General features: G+C 43.3%; 1 protein-coding gene and 1 non-coding gene across 24 annotated transcripts in view; one reads left to right on the forward strand and one right to left on the reverse strand.

Annotated features, from left to right (window-relative positions):
* Positions 1–6,464, reverse strand: part of LOC125715787 (neurexin-1a-like) — a 98,686-nt gene extending 92,222 nt beyond the window's left edge. For 22 of the 23 annotated variants that reach the window (XM_048987728.1, XM_048987734.1, XM_048987732.1 and 19 more), the window contains exons 1-2: positions 5,981–6,464; positions 2,121–3,353 (exon numbers count right to left, since the gene is read on the reverse strand). In XM_048987728.1, coding sequence (XP_048843685.1) covers positions 2,121–2,829 — 709 coding nt within the window. In that variant the 5' untranslated portion in view covers positions 2,830–3,353; positions 5,981–6,464. The remainder of the gene's footprint in view (positions 1–2,120; positions 3,354–5,980) is intronic. The other variant, XM_048987707.1, reaches the window with a different exon arrangement.
* A 9,565-nt stretch (positions 6,465–16,029) lies between these two features.
* Positions 16,030–16,191, forward strand: LOC125716102 (U1 spliceosomal RNA). The gene has a single exon (XR_007384261.1). It is a non-coding gene; the product is annotated as a U1 spliceosomal RNA (small nuclear RNA).
* Positions 16,192–17,299: the final 1,108 nt, after the last annotated feature.

Below are 17,299 nucleotides of genomic sequence, written 5' to 3' on the forward strand. Positions count from 1 at the left end.
GCATTAAGGCTCTATTACATGATAGAGTTACAGCAAAATAAAATGGATGAATACATTTCTAGAGTAAACATCAACTGCTGTATTGCGTCCCTCACATGCTAGTGTGTTAAACCAAGGACTGCTCTGCTCTTGAGAAGAATGAAATTTCCCAAAAGAGGGAGACCATTCATGGCTGTCCTTTACTCTTCAGGTCAGGTCTCTCACCTTGGGTCACCGGGCCTAAACATCTGCATTTCAGCCAGCGTGATGCCGTCATTCATGCTCTCCCATTCAAGCCCTGGCACGCTTTATGCACTTCCTACTGAGCCTCATTAAAGGGCTTGCAAACTTTCTAAATTTATAAAAATTCCACCTGGAAACGTATCTAAAAGGCCATTCTTATTATTTCAAGTCAGGCAAATCAGCCACTTCATATGACAGAAGCAACATTAACTGGGCACCAGCAAGGAACATGGGACATAGCAGTCTGTCAGCTCAGCATCACGGGCATCAAGAGAGGAAAGCAAAACCAAACCACTGCGACAGTCCCTTCAGCTACATGAAAGCTGCACACCCAGGGGATAGAATTAATCCATCAGCAGATTACCTTTAGTCCTTTTCATTTGCTTCAGCGTTACCCACCATCTTTGAAAAACAGTGAGTGGCTCACAACCGTTTTGCTTTCAGTGTGTGTGGATGATATCCAGTAATATCCTCTCTCTCTTTATGTTTTTATTTAATTTGCTTTTATGTAATGTTTTACATAATATTGTTATGTAAAAGACTTGTGATTTGGAGGGACGATCTCATTATAATCATAAAGAAACAACTGTATTTCATTCAGCCATTTAGCCAAGAGATCACAATTATCTTGAGTAACCAAGAAGTACCAATCCATCATTTCTCTATGTACAATCAATAATTACATTCCAAAGTGATCATTCGTTCAACATCTTACTACAGAAATGTTGAAAACATTACTTAGGTATGTAGTCCTTGAAAATAAGAATCGTGTATACTTATTTTCAAGGAAATTTTCCGATTTTCTACAAAGGCTGGTACTTTTGTGCAATTAACAACTGTTTTAATAAGATAGGTTCTCCTCGGTCCACTGTCAGTATATTGTTTTGACATCATACTAAAAGTCTTACTAAGTCGTACTGTAATTTCTACTTCTCTACTTTAGCCAATAAAAAAATGATTGAGGTAAATATCCATGTTCTGCTATTGACATTTATGAATCAATCTGTGAAATAGCAGTCCGATGGGTAGCATGACGTAAAGCTTTATTCCTCCTATGTGGGAATGAAATCTAAAACCTGTCACCATGACACCACACGTTTCTCAGCTGAGACAGGTGCATCAAAATGATACATGTCTAAATGATTTCACCTCCCACTTTCAGGAAAAGGTTTTCCTATGAAGAAAACAACTGGATTGACATTCAAATGAGGAATCTTGGCTTGAAATTGAATGTTACATTAATTATTGATCCAAAAGTATTAAAGAACATCCAGTTTAGAAAGTCTGAGCAGCTGAGGAGGAACAGTCCAATATGAGATAGGCGTCCATGCTTTACGCCTGTCCCAAAAAAGTTCCTTCTATATCTGAGATTTACAGTCATACTCTGATGCATTTATATTCATGTTCAACTTCATAAGGCAGAAGCTTAAAAATCTGCGTTTAATACCGAAAACTACTGTGAAATAAGAATAAATTTAAATAAAAATATAAATACAAGATAAAGATTATGTAATCAGATACTCTAAGCAAATGAGTTAAGCCACTAGTGTAAATCCATAAATAAAAGCATGGAAAAATGCAGCTATAGAAGTAGCCCTTGTGACCTGAAGGTGGCGCTATAGCTCTCCGAACCCAGAGCCCACAAACTGGCTATACCTCTCTTTCAGCCATCTCAGTTAACTACAATTATTTTTCTGTTTTCTAACAAATTGTCACGTGTATTAACACATTTCAGTATGAAATATTTTAATTGTGCTGGTGGTCTAATGCATAAATATTCTCTTAAAAAGGAGTATTCAGATGCACACAGGGCCTCTAAATTTATTTGCACTTCCTTCCCCAGAATTGTACACAAAAGCAAAATATTAATGAGAGGCAGATGAATCCATGAATCTTACCTTCGCTGCAGTCCTTTCCCTGGAAGCCAGTCTGCGAGCAGTCACAGGTGGGCTGGTCATCCACTACACTGCAAACCCCTCCATTTAAGCACATGTCCGTGGCACAGATCTCGTTTCTAACCTCCTCGCTGCTCATCAGTACGGGCTCTGAGCCGTTGACCTTCAGGTCAGCTAGCCACCCTTTGAAGGGCACCTGGTCCCTGATGGCTGCCGAGGTCAGCCGCAGTGCCACTGCTCGCAGCTCAGGGGGGATGCCACCCACAAAGAGGTGACTAAAAACAGTCATGTCCCTCCTTTTTGACTTCACTTCCACCCACTTGATCTCCTTGTCCACTATAAGCGTGGTGTTTTTGAAGTTCCTCCTGATGGCCACTGAGTGCCAGAGGCTGTCGTTGACGGCAGTGTCTGACAGCACGGTGGCCGGCTCAGCACAGAAGATAGAGAAACGCAGGTTCAACTTCCCATTGTGTATCAGCAGCTCCAGGAAGTCGCAGAAGCCCTCGTCGTCGAAATAGACGAGCAGGCCGTGGGAGCTCCTGGTTTTCATGTTGAAGCTCATCTCGCTCTCGCAGCAGGCATTCCACACCGGGAACCGGGCCCACTGGCCTTCTGCCCCCGTGAACTCCAAACTCGAGCCGACATCTGCCAGACAGCACAGAACCAGGCTAACCCAAATCAAATAGGCAGCACTCCTCGCTGCGACAGCCATGCTGCAAAAACGTGTGAAACTCTCCAGGTTTGGAAGTTACGAGTACAGGGACAATGTTTAGGTGGGGGAACACGAAAAGCTGAGCAATTCAGCCTCTCTGCAGGACGCTATGTATAATGGACTATTGGCACTGAATTGGCATTAACTGTCATATGAAATCCTCTCCATATATGCAACAATCCATCTGCTTGGCTGCGGCCTTCCCATTGCCAAAAAATGTTCCTTGAATTCATGTCTCACGTCATGCTGAAAGAAATAAAGCTTCCAAAAAAATATTATTTTTTGTATCCTTGTTTAAAACAATGGGTTAAAAACAGTATGTGTGACAGGATAAATCCACAATGTACTGTTCTCTATTCCAGGCAAAAAATGAAAAGTCCCCTGCAGTAAACTGCATGCGAAGCACAGGGTGGTTTCTGGAACATGTCCACATTAGAACCGTCATGTCATGGAAATGCAGGGTTGCAGGGTAACTCTGTAATGATCAACACAGCCAATATCACCGTAAAACACCATGCAGCAATCTGTGGAGAAATATGAAAAAGATTATTCAAACACAAACAAATAGCCTTTTTCTACCAGTACTAAACATGTTAAAACACATGTTGAAGCCTTGCATGAAACAAAAAGCATGATCTCAGCATCTTATTCATGCATGACTTAAGGAAATGTTTTCCTTTCAGGAAATAGGAGAATAACCTAGGAGAATGTGGTTATAGGAGACAACAGGAACAGGAAGAATATGTTTATAGGACATAGGGGGACCCCAACAGAGAAGGATTACCAGGTTGAGTAGAGGTGCAGGAGACTGAGAGACCAGAAAGATAAGGCTTACAGGAGAGAGAGGAACCAGGCTGAGTAGGGGTAGAGGAGACAGAGACCAGAAATAGTAGGGATACCAAATACAGAGGGACCAGGCAGAGAAGGGTTACAGGATACAGAGGAACCACACAAGAGTAGGGTTACAGGAGACAAAGAGACCAGGTAGAATATGGTTTTAGCAGAAATTGGTAGGATTACAGAAGACCGGGGGCCCCATAATAGTAGGGTTACAGGAGACGGAGGGACCGGGCAGAGTAGGGTTACAGGAGACGGAGGGACCGGGCAGAGTAGGGTTACAGGAGACGGAGGGACCGGGCAGAGTAGGGTTACAGGAGACTGAGAGACCAGAAAGATAAGGGTTACAGGAAAGAGAGGAACCAGGCTGAGTAGAGGTACAGGAGACAGAGACCAGAAATAGTAGGGATACCAAAGACAGAGGGACCAGGCAGAGAAGGGTTACAGGATACAAAGGACCAGGCAGATAGGATTACAGCAGAAATAGGTAGGGTTACAGGAGACCGGGGGTACCATAATAGTAGGGTTACAGGAGACAGAGCGACCGGGCAGAGTAGGGTTACCGGAGAGGGAGGGACCGGGCAGAGTAGGGTTACAGGAGACGGAGGGACCGGGCAGAGTAGGGTTACAGGAGACGGAGGGACCGGGCAGAGTAGGGTTACAGGAGACGGAGGGACCGGGCAGAGTAGGGTTACAGGAGACGGAGGGACCGGGCAGAGTAGGGTTACAGGAGACGGAGGGACCGGGCAGAGTAGGGTTATAGGAGATGGAGGGACCGGGCAGAGTAGGGTTACAGGAGACAGAGGGACCAGGAAGAATAGATTAAATGAGGAGTTTTGCAGGACCTGGCAGAAGATGCTACTAACTGCCTGTCTTTTCTCCATATATGCAGCTAATAATGTTTTAACTGGTACCTCCTAATGTGAATGCATTTTACTAATCAAAAAACTGTAATTTTCTTTATTCTCTTCCTCCAGTTAAAGGTCTGTGTTCAGTAAAATAAAAGAATGAATAAAGTGAACCTGTTTTGCTTACACGTGTGTTGCGTTTGGTGAAGCATATTATACAGATTGCTATAATTATAGCAATCCTTTGTTCTAAAATCCATTTCTTTAAAACCACAGGAAACTTCCGTTTAAATCAAATATCAGAAGTAAAATATCTGCCAATATGGCCAAACGCAGTTACCCATATTTCCATCGTTAAAAAGAGGTTGAAATAACAACAAACAGCAAACCAAAATCGGATACCATTCCAGATAAAATGCAGGCAACCCTTCGCATCCTACGAACCGTCGCTCCAGTAGCGCGTCTCTTCTATAGAAAGCAAAGAGCAGCGTCTGATCAATACTGGCGACCCACGAAAAACACGAACGGCGGGCCGGACCCTTCCTATGAGCTCATCCCGCCAGCCAGAAAAAAAAAACACGAACCCGCGGCCGTACCCTGCCCATGTTCTCATCCTGCCGGTCAGAGAAAACACGAACGCTGGGCCGGGCCCCGCGCATGGTTATATTCCGACGCCCACAAAACGCACGAACCCGGGGCCGGACACTGCGGCTTATTCTTCCGGTCACAAAAGATACGAACCCAGAACCCATCCGACGGTCTAATTTTAAGACGAAATCGCTGCCGTGGGTCTGCCTTGCGCCGCTTGACGGCGTGGCCATAAGTATCCGTCCTTTACATGGGCTATGCGCTCTCAACACTACACCTACAGGGCACATTTATGACCAGAATGGGTATCAAAGGCATTCAGGACGTGTCTGCTTAGTGAAGTGAAGCAGCCATAAACAGCAAGACATACCGATAGATATAGTATTTTATTACGCATACCTAAACATTAATATAATAGTAATTAATTACATTGGTAATAACAATAATAAATAAATAAATAAATAATACATGACGGGACTCCGCTGTTATGTCATATTTATTTTATTATTTTATTCGTTGTATTATCACGAGAGCACTTCGGCTTATTTTATCTTAACTCACCTTACTAAATTATTTGCAACGATTTGACGCGAATTATTTTGATATTGATATTTTTAAATTATGATTGCAAAGCTTACATCTTAGGCTACAGATTGAGACGGCCCTGCATCGTGTGCCTGTCATCACCTGCCATCTTCTGCTAGCTTAAAGCGCATAGACCGAGCCACCATCACTCAGCACTAAAGCATAAAAAGCGAAAGCTAATCCGAAAGCTACGAAGAGATGATCAGCTATAAAAGCTTTCTCCGTGTCGATGAGTGCGTCTATGCATTCCCCGCACTATAAGCAAATGTATCGGTCAAAGAGAAAGATCTCACCTGCAGGGAGGACCTCGGGATGCATCTATGGCAGCAAATGCTGCCTATCGATAGGGGTGGGGAGAACCATGAAGATCTTACATAAAAGCCATGTTACCAAACGCGAAACTTTCACATCCAGAAAGCGGCCAGATCAACGCCCCATTCGCCTCATTAAGGGGGACCGGCCGCGGCTCCCTGTAGGCGCAGCTGAATCTCTGCACCATTGAATGGGAAGACGGAAAATGCGGAGAAAGCTCAGCCACATAAAATCATCAATAATACTGACGCATATAAATTAAAGATGCCCGTAGTGTTCCTGTCTTACACATCTCTCCACGCTCAGTCTTCCGTAGAAATCGACACAATACGCAGGATAATGGGAATCTTCATCGATGGTTTTTGCGTCGCATTATCGTTCTTATACCTTATATTCATGATTTATATATTTGTGGAGCAGGAGAAGGTGCGATCTCCTCCCTGTACGGGGTTTGCTGTAAGCAGGGAGACGTGCGCTCGGTGCGGAGGGGGGGGAGGGCGGAGCAATGCAGCAGCGCGGACAGCAGTAACGCCGTTCAGAAAGCCCCCGCGAAACAGAGGAGCGCCGTTTTCCGAGCCGCGCGACAGTGAAATCGGCGTGCAAAGGATATAACAGCTTCATACAATCCTGAGCATTGGGGCATGCCTCTATTCTAATCTTCCTCCTGCTTCTGGAGCTTCTCAATGTGTTTAGCTTTCAGAATGTATCTTAACTCAGAAGCTGTATCTGCATTTATTAGGACGATGCCTTTAGAATGACAGGAGATTCATAGCTGACACTATGGATAGCTTTTCTGACTCATCTCCTTGTGGGCTGTGAGTTTGAATGGTCTCTCACCCGTGTACAGAGTTTGCGCTCTCAGTCCATATTTGTGTGGGTTCTATTTTCCACCTACAAAAATGTGGCTCATGTCTCCTCTGTGACCACAGCACTGGACATGAATGGCATATACAGAGTCCATTATGAGCATTTCTTTCATGTGCTGCACCTCATTCTTCCTGGAAGAGGCTGCAGCACTTACCAGGATCAGCTGTGATGGAACCAGGACCCATGGATGCACATTGTCCTGAGCCTTGTTGAAAGGGTAAATCAGGTTGTCAGGAAATTATAATCCTCTACATACAGCTGGGAAATGCTACAGAAATGCAATAAGATGAACAAATCCATACTCATTTTTCTTTGGGGGCTTGAATGATAATTAATGTGGCTAAATTGTCACAGGACCAGTAGGGATACATGAGAGATGGGAGAGACTGTGGTGAGACATAGCTGATGAGCTCTCATACCAATGACCAGTTCTGTTAGGGCATTTAAAACCAAGAAAAGAACAAGTCAAAAGTAGTCAGTTCTTCATGAAGAGGAGTAACAGATTTTATACCATCTGGAAGTAACAAAAAAATAAAAACTTAAGACCTCACCAGAATATCGACATCAGGTGGCACTGTACTGTGTATTCTATGTTTCTCAGTGTGGCATGGTACAGATGGGGAAAAAGAGTGAACAATCCACTTGTAGCTCCAAGAAAACTGAAAGGGGAACCACAAGGGGTCAAAACAAACAGGAAAAATAAAGAACAAACTCAAAATAACACCATAAAGAAACCAAGCACCACAGAGGACCAAGAGCAAGCTGTAATACACAGTAATACAAAACCAATTATCAACTAAAGAGCTAAACACAGGCAGGCACTTAAACAGACAGGGACACCAGGGCAAACATGGAACAGGTGCAACGCATAATCAAATCAGCAAATCAAAAAGGACTCAGGACAACAAGGAACAGGTGGGGCAGATTACAATTAAGAGCACAGAACACTAAGGAACCTTAACATACAGCAAATCTAGGAGGCATAGAAACACAGAGGACTGACTACACAAGACAAAACTAAAATCAAACAGGACACAAGCAGGGCAAACCAAACAGGAAACAAAATAACTACACCAAACACTAGGAACAACAAAAACCAATAATTAACCAGCTAAAGCTGGTTCCAAGCCAGCCTCAAACCCGCAACCACCAGGTTCTCCACCTGAGTCACACATTCAGCCCACTAGACCATGCAGCAGGCCAGGGAATCAGGAGGGCACACTTGGGCTAAAGGACAAGACACAGAGTGGAGAACAGGCTGGCCAGCAAAACCTGCTGGCCAAAGGGGGGGAGACACTTAGTGTTTCTGTATTATTTTTGATGGACTCAGAGCTATAATGGAGATCTTTAACAGTTTCAAGAAATAGTTCCTAATATAATGTCAGGTTGATATCAAAATGCGCAGCACACAAGTTAACTAAAGACAACCAAGAAAATGACTGGTCTAGCGGACGTCTCAAAGAGACAGAACTTCATAGAACAGTCCAGTAGAGAATGGACTTTGGCTTTTCTGTTGCTGTTATTCACCCAAAACAGACCTGTGGGAAAGTATATGGTCCAGGGCATTCAACTCACATCTGTTTCGTTATGTTCTGAGCATCATGTCCACCTTCCTGTCTCCCCCCTGATGGGGACCTGATAAACCTCGCTTGTTATCATTTGTTTGTCTTTGTATTTAAGTACCTGTTTGTCTCATCAGCTCCAGCCTGGTCATTGATGTCACTTATTTTGTTTGCCCATTTTCTCCCCCATACTATCCTTCTCGTTTTGATTCCCTTGCAGTTCCGTGTGTTTTCCAGCTCCTGTACAGTTTTTGGTTAAATAAACCCCCCTTTCATTCTCCCAACACATGCCCTGGAGTCCTCTGGTTTTTAGTCATGACATTTTTTGAAATCTGCACTCTCCTTTCCCACCACATCAGCTTGAATAAAATATATAAGCTTTTGATAGACAGCTCGAAGCTCAGAAGCATTTTTCCCACCATGCAGTTAATCTCCTATGTATGCATTTATTCATACTGCGGCTTTTGTTAATCTACTTACGCTGTTTTATTTTCTTCAAGTGTCACTCTTAGCAAAGCGACTCTTGTCCCCGCATGGCTAATCTAGGCCTGACCGATGTTCTGCTGACTGGGCAGAAGCACCACTGGTTCTCTCATCCATCAAATGCAGAATGATGGGGACCCATGGGGGGTGGAGGCCCCCTGGGCAATTAGCTGGGCGGGGAATGCAATCATGAGTTTTGTGCCTTCATGGTTTGGGCTGAGTGCTATCAGCTTTGGCCTTTTTGTGGTGGATTAATGAAGAAATTACTCCTTCATGCCTCAGTGACAAGGAGCATTAAAAACTGTGGCCCAAAACGTGACAAAGCCTTTTCATATCATGAGACTTGAACACTTTTGATTGCCAATGCAGCCGTGAAGACCTTTTTCTTGTGAGTTTGTTTTACTTTTGTGCTTTTGTCCAGAATGTTAAATGTTCATTCAAACTAAATGGGTTCCAGTTAACATATATGTCATGTGAGGAAACACTCAAAAACAAATTTAGAAAACATATAAAAAAATAATTATATATATATGTGTGTGTGTGTGTATGTACTGTATATTTATATGTACAGCCGTGGAAAAAAATCAGAGCCCACTCTCTGTTTTTAAACTGTATTTTTAAATCATGGTTTAATGGTGGTTCTGCTGGCAGAAGGTGACGCTGAGCAGCACGATGCTTTCAGGTTTAAAGACAGCAGGACACAAGAATAAGGTGAAGCAGGAGACACTGGGAACGACCAGAAACCAGCCAGGTAAAAGGCGGAAGCGAAAGTCTAATGCCAGAGATGAGAGTTAACTTATCCGACAGTATCTCATGAATCGAAGGATGGCATCAAGTGACCTTCAAAAGGAATGGGACCCATTAAGTGCAGGTGTGAAGTGCACTGCTAGGACAGTTAATATCAGGCTCCTAGAAGCAGGACAGAAGTCCCATAAAGCACGGAAGAAGCCCCTCATTAATGAGAAACAGAGAAGAACCAGGCAATTGCAGTTTGCAATTAAAAAAAAAAATTAATAATAATATAGACACACACACACACACACACACACACACACACACACACACACACACACACACACACATATATATATATACAGTACCAAGTAAGTTTTTCTTAGCTGATGTCCTGCTGATGACCGGAAGGCAGATCTTTTGGGATGAGGCTTCAGTCCTAATTCTCTCTCTGATTTACCTCTATCTATGCAGTGGTGGGTGATGTCTTCCCATTCCTGTGGCACAAACTGATGTCAGCAGCCAGTCTTTAATCCCTGTCAGGAAAAACAGACATCGTTTGTTGGGTATCCCTTTACATTAATTGCACCTACATATTGCCTTTATAATGCATTCATAAGACATTCATAAGCAGCATGTAAGTATGCCTTATCATTCTATCATACCTTAATAGCTTGAATATACATTAATAACAAACATTATAATCATATAATTGTCACAGCAGCTTCTGACTAATCATTCAGGAGACTGAGCCTGCTTTGGGCTGGGGTCATTTAGAGCCCTGCCTCATTTAAGCAGAGCAGTGCTCACTGATCACTCATCAGCAGTGGCCTCCATAGGTACGGCAGCAGTGGTTTGGTTTTTATGGCTAGTCTGTGTAGGTCTGTTTCCTCCATGCCTGTCAGTAGCCAGCAGCCGCTGGCCTGGGGGGGTTGGGTGCCTTGACTGGCATCTATCTGCCTTGGGCTTCTGGTTGGCCAGTTTCTGTGTTGGGGCTTCAAAATCCCAGCTAGCCATTATTCCACAGCTGCTCTGCTGTGCTGTGCTGTGCTGTGCTGTGCTCTTGGCATCCTGTCCCTGGGGGTGTAAGTCTTTGGGTTTTGTGTTCTTTCTCCTTTAGGTTCCTGGTTTGGGTTCTCCAGTCCTCTGCAGCTGAGTCTGCCTTCTGTATCACCTCATCCTGGGGCTAACGGTGGCCCTAGTTCCCCTGGATTCCTGCTCCCAGCAGTTTTGGGGCTGTTGGTTTTGGTGGGGCAGGGGGCGGAAGACCAGGCATGATGGTCCGCGGTGAGCAGTTCTGTCACAGAGCCAGTTTTATGAAGGCTAATAAATGTTTTTAATTTGAGTGCTGAATCCAAGTCGTGAACATTATTATGATTGTTAAGGGTGATTAAAGCTGCTGAGTTATAATTACTTGGTGCTTATGAATGCATTATGAAGGTGCACTGACTGTTCTGTGAAGGTGCAGTTAATGTAAAGCGTTGCTGTTTGTTTATAAACCCTGCTAGAAGTCCATTGTCAAATTACTGTTGCAGACAAAGCTAGTATTTAGTGAATGCAGACATTATTAGGACAAAATGTGCAACTGAATACGTCACCTCTTGGTCATTAGCCAATCGAATAGCTTTCCTCTTTAGCTGGATGGGCTGACTGCAGAATTACAGCATTTCTCCCTCTTCTTGATAACTGTTAAGTTCTGAAATGGATAATTAAGTTTTTTTGTTGAATCTGCAGAAGAGGGCTGTGAACAACTTCATTGGCTTCTCCCTGCTGAAACAGCCTCCTGTCCTGCTGAAAATCTCGATCCCTTTAAGCACAAAAACAGTAATAAATTTTATTTATAGTACACTTTACATTTTACAAATAAAATCTCAAAGTGCATACAAACAGTGGAAAAAACATTACATTAGAAACAGCATTAAAAGGAGGAATAAAACATTTAAACATTAAGACAGTCATTAAAAGCATTGGCTAAAAAGAAACGTTTTCAGGCTTTTTTTTTAAAAACATGTCACAGTCTGTGGAGCCCTCAGATGAAGAGGTAGGGCATTCCACAGCCATGGGGCAGCGCAGGAAAAGGCCCTATCTCCAATGCTACGGGAGCGAGTCCTAGGAGGGAGGAGAAGGTGTGCGTTGGTGGAGCGGAGAGTGCGTGGGTGACATTGGGGAGTGAGGAGTTCTTTTAAGTGTACAGGCGCACTACCATACGGACATTGATAGGTAAGCAGGGAAATTTTGTAGGTGATCCGAGCAGAAACGGGAAGCCAGTGAAGTGAACGAACCCCGGGGGTGATGTGCTCATGTTTCCTCACTCTCATCAGGACCCTGGCAGCACAGTTCTGAACATACTGAAGTTTTTGTATGTTTTTGCCTGTAATCCCAATGAGAAGCGCGTTACAGTAATCCAGTCTGGAGGAGACAAAGGCATGCACTAGTTTTCCTGCATCAGAAAGGGAAAGTGTAGGCCGGAGTTTAGCAATATTTCTGAGATGGAAAAAGGAGATTTTGCAAATGTACTTCATATGGCTTTCAAAAGTGAGTTGAGGGTCAAAAATAACACCAAGTTTGGCGAATGTTTCAGAATGGGAAATGTTCTGACCAGAGAAAGAGATACTGAAGATTTTTTGTTGTTGAATTTGGTGTGGGGTACCAATTTGAATCACTTCAGTTTTTGAGCTGTTAAGGTAAAGGAAATTTTGCTCCATCCATGCCTTTATCTCATCCAGACAGGCGGTGAGTGTGGGGGGAGTGGAGGGCGTAGATGTCGAAGGGACTGGTGAAGTGGGAGGGGCCTCAGACACATTGCTACCTAGCTTCAAGTAGAGCTGGGTATCATCAGCATAGCAGTGGAATGAGATCCCATAGACGCTGATGATGTGCCCAAGTGGAGCCATGTACAGGTTAAATAGAATGGGCCCCAATACTGATCCCTGAGGAACACCACAGGTGACAGGATGGCTCAGTGATTTAGCATGTCTAGGTTAAGCTTTTTAAGAAGGGGTTTGATTATGGCTGATTTCAGAGTAGAAGGAACATAACCAGACTGAAGGGATTGGTTGATGATGATAGTAATAAGGGGGCCGATGGAGGCCATATTTGCCTTGACTAGGACCTGTTGGGAAGGGGTCAACGTAGAGGGTTTCATGGCCCTAACAGCTGCCTCAACCTCCTTCACACAGACCTGAGGAAAGGAGCAAAAGAGGGACGGGTTCCCTAACAGTGTGTAGGCATCAGTAGTGTGTGCAGATGGCGGAGTTGCAAATGAAGACCGAATTGTTATAATCTTATTTTGAAAGAAAGAGATGAATTTATTACAGAGGTCATTAGTGGGGTCAGTTAGTGATGACGTTCAAGGCTGCAGGAGATGACTAATGGTAGAAAAAAGAGTTTTGGAGTTACCTGGGTTATTAGAGATTATGGACGTGTAAAAACATGATCGAGCATTTTTGAGGGCCCTAGCATATAATTTGCGGTGTTCCTGGTAAGATAACTTGTGGACTAGCAGACCCGAAGCTAAAAAGTGTCTCTCAAGTGCTCGACAAGCTGCCTTTAATTCATTTAGCTCTGGTGTAAACCATGGAGCTAAGTGCAAAAATGCCTCGTTTTAGCGGGGGCGTGCCGGTCCAAGATAGTGGAGAGGGTGGAGTTGTAGAAATCCACTGTATTAGAGGAGATTAATATGGGGGCAGGAATGTGGTCCTTAAGATCGGCTGAAAGAAGATCAAGGTTAATGGTCAAGACTGCTGGTACGCGGAAACATATTGTCTGTTACCCCTGTGCATCACGTAGATGCTGGATGGATTTACCTGCTTGATTCTGCTGTTGCTTATTTGAGTGTTATGCTTTGGCTGTGAGAGAGAGCTGGGCACCGCTGAAGCAGAACTGCAGGTTTAGGCAAGGGGCCATCTTCACCTGCAGAGCATCAGTGTGTGGCTCAGTGTAAAACTGCATGTAAATCATACTTAATGCATAGTGAAGCCACTCTAATTAAATGACATCTTTGTTCAGATTTAATAACTCATTTTTTTTAACAAATTAGTAATAATAAATGCTTTATTTTCCATTTCCACAAGTACATTGGAATGTTTCTCTTCACCTGTCCCATTTGCTCTCCATAGCTTCCTAGTTCACACCTCCATGCTGTGGCTTATAAATCCTGTCTGAGTGGTGGCTTTAGCAATCAAGTAACTGGTATTTTGTGAAAAATCTTCAAATTATTCAGGTTCCTGACCTAATATTAAATACAAGTAGCAGAGTAAAGCTTCCCCTAGGACAACAACACTATTCAAACGGCAATTTATGTTTGCAATTTTTAATAATACACTTAAGTCAGAGAATGTATATGTTATAGAATTATAAATTCAAATAAGAAAAGAGCAAAGTACAGATCCGCTAAAGAGACAGGGGTACATTTATTATTATGTTTTTTTACAATTTTGCACTGTCCTGTGACACACGTGCTGTGCACTCACTCAGTGTCCTTTGACCTGCACTTGCTGTGCACTCACTCACTTACTGTCTTGTGACTTATACAGGCTGCACACTCACTGTCCTGTGACCTATACATGCTGTGCACTCACTCACTCACTGTCCTGTGATCTAGACATGCTGTGCACTCACTCACTCACTCACTCACTGTCCTGTGACCTATACATGCTGTGCACTCACTCACTCACTCACTCACTGTCCTGTGACCTATACATGCTGTGCACTCCCTCACTCACTGTCTTGTAATCTATACATGCTGTGCACTCACTCACTCACTCACTGTCCTGTGACCTATACATGCTGTGCACTCCCTCACTCACTGTCTTGTAATCTATACATGCTGTGCACTCCCTCACTCACTGTCTTGTAATCTATACATGCTGTGCACTCCCTCACTCACTGTCTTGTAATCTATACATGCTGTGCACTCCCTCACTCACTGTCTTGTATTCTATACATGCTGTGAACTCCCTCACTCACTGTCTTGTATTCTATATATGCTGTGAACTCCCTCACTCACTGTCTTGTATTCTATACATGCTGTGCACTCCCTCACTCACTGTCTTGTATTCTATACGTGCTGTGCACTCAGTCACTGTCCCGTGACCTATATGTATTGTGCACTCACTCACTGTTCTGTAATCTATATGTGCTGTGCACTCACTCAGTCATTGTCCTGTGATCTATACATGCTGTGCACTTCTTCACTCACTGTCTTGTGACCTATACTTGCTGTACACTCACTCACTGTCCTGTGACCTCCACGTGCTGTGCACTCACTCACTGTCTTGTGACTTATACATTCTGTGCACTCACTCACTTTCCTGTGACCACCATGTGCTGTGCACTCACTCACTTTTGTGTTACATTCCATCAGATCCAGTGGTAATGGATCACCCTATTTTTACTTTGATTTGATGAAAAATACAGAGATATAGTTATTAATGCTGATTTGCCATGGTATTTCTTATTAAGTAATGCAAACGAATGCAAAACCGGTTACGAGAGAACGCAAAACTTTTTATATTATATTTTCGAACCCTGACCTCTTAGTGTCCACATACCAAAGAGAAAGAATTTTCAGATCAATAATTTCTGCATTTGCTTATAATATTTTTACATTATATATTGTAACTGGCGCAAAGCAGGAACCAGCCCTGAACAGTGTGCCTGTCATTGCAGGGCATACACTTACAACATATGCACATGGTCAGTTTTGCCACTCCAGTTCAGGTCCAAATGGAAAGTTCCGCTAGTGTGAGCAAAACTCATCATCTGAATCAATGTATAGTGGTGCATATATGAATTATATACATGCAGTTACTCAATGAATCATCAAATTGATCTGAGGATTACTCGATTACTTAACTACTGAATGTGCATCACTATCACATCATCGAGAAGTCTAAAGTCTAAATATTCATCTTAAGTTCATCATAACCTTGCAATGGGAGGAGTATCTATATTCCATGACTCCCCAAACCTGTTCATGGTGCATCACACAGCATCCTGCTGAGAATGAAATGCTCAGTCTTTCGGCCAAGTGATCCTTTCTTAAATCAAGGGAGACAAGAGCGTAAGAACATTATTCACTCTTAAGGACCTTTGTGTCAGCTATAGATTTTATCATTCTGGATGCCAATACTACAAGAGCTCTACACTGCAGTCCATTCCATCACTGCGAAGCTGACATGATTTTGAGAAAGTCTTAGTCCAATGAAAGCTCATGCAGATAGTTTGCTCTGCACAAGTACCTAGGGAAAGTGTGTAGATAGAAATCTACACACAGGAAAATGTATGAATGAGAATGTTGAGATCCTATTGAGATTGTATTGATGTTCTATTGAGATCTAATTGACATCCTATTGAGATTCTATTGATATGGTATTGAGACTCTATTGAGAACCTGGCAGGGGAGATACCATGATCACGAAGGTGGTTCACCCATGGTGAGGCCTAGCCATTGCACTGCAGCTGTGCTGACCCATGTGAATTCCCCCAATGTGGGAATCTCAGCATCTATTTGGTGGGCAGCATGTGGCTCTGTGGGCTAAGCCTGTGTGCCTGTAATCACAAGGTCACTGGTTTAAACCCAGCCTCCTCACATCTGCAGGTCCTTGAGCAAAGCCCTTAGCCCCCATCTTCCTGAGTGATGTCTGTGAAGGTGGCTGCCCTTCACAGACAGGTTACTCTACAATGAGGCATAAAGACAATAAAGTATTAATTATTATTACTGTATTCTACTGAGATCATACTGACATTATATTGAGATCCTATTGAAATCTCACTGTACTGGCACCACCATCTGTATAAGGGTCGACCTAATAATCAAAATGAGACTGATCAGCTATCAACTGGCTTGCTCTTCATACTACTAAACAAACAAATTCCCCTTTAAGGCGATCAGCCTGCTCCATACCAGCTTCCTAGTCAGCTGTATTTCACAGTCCAGTGCATATGAATGGGCACTTTGACCCTCAGAGTCTCCACATTTTGGTCGTGTTGGGGCATGGAGGAGGAGTGACCTACAACAGAAGGGCTGCAAAGCTCTCGGCTACACGCTCAGCCCATCCTGCCATGTGGCAGCGTAGGGAGGAAAAGAACACAATGTGAACCAAGAAAGGTGCTAAACACTGAGCAAAGAACGGGATGGACAGCAACACCTGCTGGGCAAATGGGGAAAGGGCAGACAAAACAGGACATGGCAAGAGCTGATCCAAGCATCTTTATAGCCGCCACACCTCTTTCCTGAGAAAGTGTGGAGGAGAGAATTTTTATTTGTGTCTATCTCCAGTTATCTTGTGGGGATCAAGGTGTTATGAAATATCCATTGCCAACCAGGAACCCAGTAAAATAGCTTCTTCCTGTGGTATTTACATTAGCAATGTTTTATTTAAGAAAAAAAAACAGAACTGTTCAGCACCACAGGCAAATTTAAAAGGAACTGTAGCAAGGTGTGAGAACTAATAATTAGTTAATACATCTTTCTAAAATATGTCAGCACATTATATATCTCGGGTTGTGATTAACCTACTGCCCTTTCTGCTTAGCGCATGTAAAACACAGGAAGGATGTTTCAGGAAGAGTACGAGATCAGGGGATGAGCCCCTCTACTCACCTGCATTCTATTTCATTAACAGAACAAAGAGAGCTTTGCTGCATGAGTTA

Source organism: Brienomyrus brachyistius, chromosome 20, assembly GCF_023856365.1.
Source record: "Brienomyrus brachyistius isolate T26 chromosome 20, BBRACH_0.4, whole genome shotgun sequence".
Taxonomy (NCBI): Eukaryota; Metazoa; Chordata; class Actinopteri; order Osteoglossiformes; family Mormyridae; genus Brienomyrus; species Brienomyrus brachyistius.